The 8,166-nt window shown below is 27.0% G+C and overlaps 1 protein-coding gene across 1 annotated transcript; it reads left to right on the forward strand.

Annotated features, from left to right (window-relative positions):
- Nucleotides 1-1,410: 1,410 nt before the first annotated feature.
- LOC127276795 (cyclin-dependent kinase inhibitor 1C-like) lies at nucleotides 1,411-3,455 on the forward strand. The gene is made up of 3 exons (XM_051297445.1): nucleotides 1,411-1,531; nucleotides 1,859-2,047; nucleotides 2,690-3,455. The coding sequence occupies exons 1-3, from the start codon at nucleotides 1,517-1,519 to the stop codon at nucleotides 3,272-3,274; spliced, it is 789 nt and encodes a 262-aa protein (XP_051153402.1). The 5' UTR covers nucleotides 1,411-1,516; the 3' UTR covers nucleotides 3,275-3,455.
- The last annotated feature ends 4,711 nt before the right edge of the window (nucleotides 3,456-8,166 follow it).

Consider the following 8,166-nt stretch of genomic DNA (forward strand, 5'->3'; position numbering starts at 1 on the left):
ATAACAGAATATTAAATTAAATTTCAGTTTGGGAATACTTTGGAAAATCCCAGTTGGGGCCAGGTTGGGTTGACCCAAACTTTGCCCAAGTACAATGAAAAACAAAAATTTTTTCAGCTTTTCACAGTTGCGCTTTTTTGTACACGGAGAAAAAGAAAAAGTAATTTTTACTACTTTCAGAGTAAAACTGGACCAACTCGAAGTTTCTGCGCATCTCTGGCAATTTTTACTCCAAAAATAGTAAAATTTACTCTAGAAATAGTAAAACTTACTACGGAAACAGTAAAATTTACTACAGAAATAATAAATTTTACTATTTTTGGAGTAAAAATTGCCAGAGATGCGCAGAAACTTCGAGTTGGTCCAGTTTTACTCTGAAAGTAGTAAAAATTACTTTTTCTTTTTCTCCGTGTATATATATTTGTTCAGCATATTATTTAAATTATAATTTAATTAACTTAATTCTTTTATTTCTTCATTTTTCAAACTTTGGGAAGCCAAGTTGGGTCCAGATTGGCGCCCAGTCTCACTTTGGGCGACTTTGGGAAGATTTCCACACGGGAGGATACAAATCAGAAAGATATTATAATTAAACTAAGAGATTATATCTTACGATTATGTAATAGATGTAACACTTTGCATTAATATAATTATGTTTTTATAATTTCTGTACTGTAATAACACCTTTCACTTTTAAAGTGACTATATTATTATTCTTCTGTATATAATAAATTGATAAGATTTTTTTTCCTCCTAATGAAAGTCAAGGATTTTTAAAATTATTTAAATAAAAAATATACATGAAATAAATAAAAGAATGTAATAAAAAATAAAGTAAATAAAAAAAATACTAAAAGCAATATATCTTCCTAAATTACATTTAGTTAAATTTTCTTATTCAGGAAATGCAGAGTAACGTTGTATATATATATATATATATATATATGAAGTAAAGTCTTAAATTACTTAAATCACAGTTAATTCACAGTTTACAAAAATTATTTCTTTACGTGATTCATTTCTCTTTCTCCTTTCTAAATTGGTAAAAAAGATTAACAGAGAAAAACGGATATTTAGATTTTCTTCTTGAGAAAATAAATAAAAATTTTTGCTTTTTTTTGAAAATAATTTCAAATATGCAAAATTTAAATACAAAATTTAATTTAAAAAGTTTTTCTATTTCTCTTTTTACTTTATATATGCAATTTAGAATTTTTTTCTTAGCATTGTTATAACATTAAAAAAAGTTTATTTTTATATGAATAAATCTAGAGATTTAGACAATGGATCACGACAGCTTATCATGAAATCTGATTTTATCAGAGAAGAATAGTGGCTGGTTCATTGAACTTATTTGATGGAAGAAAAATTTTAAACTAGATTGTCGAATGCAATGTAGTAGGAGAGTGCTTTCTTCATAAATGACGGTGAAGGTCTTTGTATATAAGCAACAAATCTGATCTACAATTGTCAGTACGGCTCTTCTTTAAGAAAATAACTTTCTTTATATAGTGAAATGATGTTAAATATTGTAAGTTTTAATTAATTAAAAAAAATTCATTTTTATAAACTTTAAGTTTTAAACAGAAGTGTCTGTATAATATATGCTCTAAATTGAATTTAAAGTTGAACAGTGAAAATCAAAACAGATTTGTGATTATAATTGTTCAATTGATTTTCAACTAATTTTAATTATTATTAATGTTTTAAAATAAAGTAAAATTTTTGTTTTTTTTGTGAATAGTAGTAGATTTTTTGTTTTTTTTTTAAATAAATTTTTTTCTTTTTGTGAAGAGAAAAATAGATGAAATGCAAAGAAAATAGAAAAATTGTGTAATTTTTAATGAGTTGTATTTAGTTTTTAGTAATGACGGTCGTGGCCATGATAAAGGCCTCTCACTTTGAAATTGACGGTCATGGTCTTGATCATTTGCAAATTCATCCGAAGCTCATCTCCCAGTCAGTTCAATTAAAAGAAGTGCCAACTAAAATTATCAAGATCACTAAAACGATTGCAATCAGAGTCCCCGTACCATATCCTGTCAAGGTAGTTTTATTGCAAAATATTTCGAAAATATATACAGAAACCTATATTCAAACAGAAACATTCTTCAAATATTTGTCATTGATAATTATATAATTAAATAATAAAATTATTAGTTTAATAATTAAAATATAAATAATCCACTACATATAGAATTTTGTATCGAGTTTTATTTTTTGATTTTAATTATTTTTTTTTTCTTCGGTGAAAAAAATGAAATATTGACTTACTCAATAATTGAAAGCAATTAAAAGGTGACATGCGTCGAATTAAACGTCAGGGGGTATCATATATTTTAGTAGAATAATATTTTTAATTAAGCCAATAATTTACATGGAATTTATACGGCCATGAAGCAGAGATTATTAATCATTATAACTATATATGTATATATGTATATTTTGATCATGTACTTGTAAAATATTTTTTAATTTCATTCAGAAATGAAAGATCTTAATTAAAAAATTTTTCATTCTTAATAGTAAGCAAAGTAGAAGAATAACACAAATTATAAATTTTATTATGCAATACAAAATAATTAATAATCATCTTTATAAATTACCATTTTACAATTTATTAGTCATTTATAATATTTTATTCCACATTATTAATTTATTTAATTTTCAAGATTAAATGGTTTTTTAGGTACCTCACCATGTACCAGTTCCAGTTCCAGTGACACAACCTGTGGCAATTCCTGTTCCTCAGATAGTAAAAGTGCCTCATCATGTACCTGTTGAAGTTCAAAAACCTTATCCAGTTGAAGTTCATCAACAGGTGCCTTTACTTGTATCAAAGCCAATAGCAGTTCCTCATCCAGTTCCGGTTCCGCACCCTGTAACTATCAATAAACCCATCTATTATCCTGTCCCTCATCCAGTGCCTTATCATCATCATCAATCTGGCGAATCATCTCACAATGATTATAGTGACAGTAACGGTGGTTCTGATCACAACTACTTATCAAGATCTTTTCACCGTGATCTTAATAAAGATTCTACAAACGAGGGTGATGAATCTAATGCACAAACATATCAAGTTTCTCAACATGATTTAACACAAGAAAAAGATTATGGCTCTGAACAGGAATTTTCTTCATCATCAAATCAAAATTATGAGACGCCACAAGATTTTCCAAAAGAATCTAAAGCTGAAAAGGAAATTATTTCTGAACAAAATTATTCATCAAGTCAAGTTTATAGTGGCAAAAATTATGGAGGACAATATTAGAAACGGAATTATATTACAATTAAATATTTTTAAATTTCTTGTTAAAAATTGTAAATTTCTCCAAATTTTCAAATAACTTCCATTAGCTAATGGATTTTATGATAAAAATTTGTTTTTGTTATTAAATAATGATATCTACTTATTGTAAAGTTAGTTGTACAAAGAAATTGTTATTGACACAAAAATTTTACAAATCAAAAATGTTTGCTTCAAATTTTTAAAATATAATTCTTAATTAATTTCAAACAAATATTTTTGAATTGTTTAAAATTTGTTTTGTTTTTCATATTTGTGTAAATAATTTAATGTGAGAATAATAATATTATAAGTGTTATATTGTTATTTGTTATCAATACGGTTTTTGTAAGAAAAAGAAAATAAAAGTAAAAAAAATTTTAATTGTATCGTTCATTGTTTTTCTTGTAATAAAATAAAAAGGTTCTTTTATTTATAATGAAAAGTAAATCATTTCGTACATGAATTGCAATAAATATTAAATTGCATTTGTTCAACCATGACAAAATGATAAAAATAAGAGAAAATTGTGCACTTAAAAACATGAACTCATTTTAAGTCCATTTCAAGTCTTTTATATTATAAATTTGAAAAGAGAATAAACACATATTCAAAATTTCATGTAAAAATATATACTGTAATCTATATGGGTGTTAGGTACGTATGAGAAACTTCTCATATCACGACCGTTAAATTAATAATAGTCGTACAGGATATAAAAATGAATTCGAAACTGGTTGGGTTAATACATATATTTAACATAATAAGTAAACATTGTTACAATTTCTATTGCGCGAGTTAACATGGTTTTCGTGTTACTTCTCAATTTTGAGTGATGTGATGACAAGATGCAAAAAAAAACAAGATACCAAAATTTTGTGAGTGGGAGACAAATTACATAGTGGGGGAAATGTTGGAAACGCCCATTGATAAAATGCATTAAAAACGCCCCATAAGGTAAAGGGACTTAAATTCATAAACTTGACCTGAAATAGAATTTAGCTACTTTAATGACTTAATTGCCTCATAAAAGGCTAAAGACTCGTCAAGCTGATCCTTGATTGTTGACAATAGCAATGGTTTTATAGTTTTCGTCCGAAACGTGAGATATCTTATTTTTGTCATCTTATGTTTATTATTTGTTATTTTTACTTTCTAAATTGAAGAGTGTCAAGCTATTTACAATTTAAAAAAGGTGTAATAAATATGACGATTACATTTCTTTGCTAACTTATACAGAGTATTTTTGTTTGTGAATAGAAAATTTAATACTTTTCGATAAATAAAAGATTTCATTTAACAATGGGTTTTCTAAAGTATTTTTATATGAAGACCACGAAGTAAGAATAAGGAGTCTTCACTTCAATGGAAAAATGTCCCCAATTCTGGTAACACCATTCCGGAAAATTAGAATAGTCGGAGGTGGCGTTCGTGTAACGGGAAAAACCTTAAACTATTGATTTCCCTAATGAAAGTCGTCTGCTATTTTTTAAAAGTATATTTTAAAATAACATAATTTCATATTTTTGAAAAATAAAGTAATTGAATAAATAGTAAATGTTAAATATGAAATATTATTTGTAAATAAAAAGTCATTTACAAATTAATTATTTTTAATGAAGTTCTTTAAAAATTATCTAACTTTAAACTTCTTTTTAATACACATTCTTTAACAATCAATTATTGTTTTTACAATAAATTATTTAATTTTACTTAATTATGATTAAAAATATTTTTATTACATTTACATTCACAAAGAATTTTAATAATTTTAAAAATAATTGAATTTCGGAAAAGTCATATGTTCGCAAGATTCTTAGATAGAATTAATTCAATTTTAAGAGATTTTTAATGGAAAATTTTTTTACAATTAAATAGCTACAGATTACTGTAAAAACAAAAAAAACAATATTTGATTGTTAAGGGGGCATATACAGTCACGAGGCCAAAAAGACGCTTTTTCTTGATTTTTTTTCTCTTAAATGGTTCAATATATTTATTTAAAAAGTTTTGCATGTTATTAGTAATGTTTTAAAGAAGAGATTTTTATTTTTGTGTAGAAAAATATGAATAATTTGCTTAGTTATTAACAATTATTTTACATGAGTTTAAAAAATCGATGTTTAGCGTGGACACGATAACAGATGCCATGATCATCTGAAATCAAAAAGCAAAAAAGATTTTGTTATTAGAGTCCTTTCTCTCGGGAGTGGACGAAGGAATTTCAAAAAAATTGAATTTTAGATTTTTTAGAAAAGTTTAAATTTTAGCTAGTGATTTTTGTTTAAACAATCGACTTTTTTTGTTGTTGTAAAATGTGTTCCAGTAATTGAAAAAAAAATCCTTCGTCCACTCCCGAGTAAATCTTATCTAAAAAAAGTGTGTAAAATTTTAAAAAGATCGGTTCACAATTTTGTGAGATATCATGTCCACCGACTTTGAAAACACTGTTTCGAGAAAAACGCGTTTAAAGTTTTTAAAGAGGATAAGACTCATAATTTTTTTATTTTTAACTTACTCAATATTTTCGATTCCAGGACCATAGTATAACTCCTCCAAAGTCTCTCCAAAGTCTAATATATCAGTTTGGTGCTGCCTCCGAAGAATTTTTGCCTCCCGCGTAGCAAGTTGCGCTTTTCGTTCGGCTTCAGATATTCTCTTCTCATCCGCTTGACAGGCGCTTCAAAATATTCTATCTCATACAATTTTCGTTCAAATCTATTCAAACCTTCGGGAGAAGTGTTTTGAAATGTTGTAGATTAATAAAAAAAAATATTTGAAAAATCGATTTTTTCAAAATTGTGACTGTATATGCCCCCTTAAAGAATGGGTATTAAAAAAAAGTTTAAAGTTAGTGAATTTTTAAAGAACTTCATTAAAATTAATAAAATAAATTAATTTGTAAATGACTTTTTAGATACAAATAATATTTCATATTTAACATTTGTGACCTGGACAGTTAAAAGGGACCTTTTGTCCGAAAAAATTGATTTTTTATTGATTGGTGATTCTGATAGAGAAAACTTTTTTCTATCAGAATCACCAATCAATAAAAAATTAATTTTTTCGGACAAAAGGTCCCTTTTAACTGTCCAGGTCACATTTACTATTTCTTCAATTACTTTATTTTCAAAAATATGAAATTATGTGATTTTATAATATACTTTTCAAAAATAGCAGACGACTTTTATTAGGGAAATCAATAGTTTAAAGTTTTTCCCGTTACGAACGCCACGTCCGACTATTCTAATATAATTTTCTAATATAATTTTAATACTAATTTTCCGGAGTGATGTTACCAGAATTGAGGACATTTTTCCTCCAATCCACGCATGAAGTGAAGACTCCTTATTCTTACTTCGTGATGAAGACATATAATGAATAAAAGTAACTTATTTCTACGAAAATATTTATGAAACATGTGAATACATTAAAATTTTAAATATATAGGTTTTTACCTGTTAGTTCCGAATCTTCTCGCGCGTTGCGTTACTATTGCATAGATACCAGAAGTTCTGAAAGCAGTCAATTAACATATAACTTGAAAGCACGAATTTCATTTGTATTTGAATTTCTTATTTATTAATTTCAAATGTTTTAAAAATTATTTATTCTTTTTAAAATTTTTTCATTTTTTGTCAATATTTTTTTTTTTAGAAATAAATGACATGTTTGAATATTGATTCTGGATATAACCTTAAAATTGTCTCTTTAAATTTACCTACATTGTAACTTTAATTAAACTTTAACTTTGGATAAATTATTTATTTTCAATCTAATTTAAAAATCATTCTCTAGGATAAAATATACCTAAATTCAGGTTCTGTTATTGGAAACTCTGACGATAATTCTTAACATGCGTGCGTTGGTGGTGTTATGTCTCAAATAGAGAAATAATTAACGAAACAATATTTTATTTGTGGCCGATCGGTGATTCAGTGAATTCCTGTTTCATTTACAGAGCAGAAGGCACTGTGCTAAGGGTACAGGGAAGAAAGAGAATATTGATTTTTAATCACAAGGTTACAAGTTTATTTAGATAAATATTTAGAGTTATAAAATTGATCTTTAAGAGAGAGTATCTTAAAGCAACCATTCTTGTAATAAGGAAGTCAGCATTCCACTGTAACAAGGAATGTAAAGGTTACTACAAATTTTATAAGGAGTTAGGAAGGAATTAGATAAAAAGTATTACTACTTACCTTAAAAATTAAGATGTAAGATGTATGAAAAAGGACCACTGATGTGTCCTTAAATATTGCAGGAAAGGCTGGTACCAGATGTAGCTTATGAGCTAACAGGAAGGTTGACGGGCCTTGGTGATGACCACAGGTCTGGAGTTCAGTTGACCGTGATGAAAACCCAAATAATTAAATTCTATCAGAAAAGGAAGAATAGATGATTTCCATATATTATGCGAAAGTCAAAGCCTTGAATACTTGGATGAGTTCTTCTTGATATAAAGACTTTTAACACTTGACGCAGAGATTCTTCTAAGTCTAACTTGAGTATAAAATTGGGAAGAGTAACAGTACTTCTGCAAGATTCTGGACTGGATGTAGTGGGTTTGGTGACAAATTCTGAACTGAACTCTCCAGGCAAATGTGGATCTTTTTATACAAAATTTTCACAAAGAGAGCGAACAAATTTTCAGATGCGGGTTGCATTTTACACCCTTTTTAATTAATTAGAAACCAACTAAATGTTATGGATTAGAGTGACTCTTCTTTAGATTCCAAAGGTTTGTGATAATACAAGGTATTTTCTCTCAGTAGAACATGATATTAAAGTAATCTTACAAATTTTATATTTTCTGAATTCGAAGAGAAACTAATGCGATGGCCCCTGTATAAAGTTCCCCGGTCTCCCAGCATAGA

Source organism: Leptopilina boulardi, unplaced genomic scaffold (genome assembly GCF_019393585.1).
Source record: "Leptopilina boulardi isolate dan_hultmark-lab unplaced genomic scaffold, ZJU_Lbou_2.1 LbouV2_154, whole genome shotgun sequence".
Taxonomy (NCBI): Eukaryota; Metazoa; Arthropoda; class Insecta; order Hymenoptera; family Figitidae; genus Leptopilina; species Leptopilina boulardi.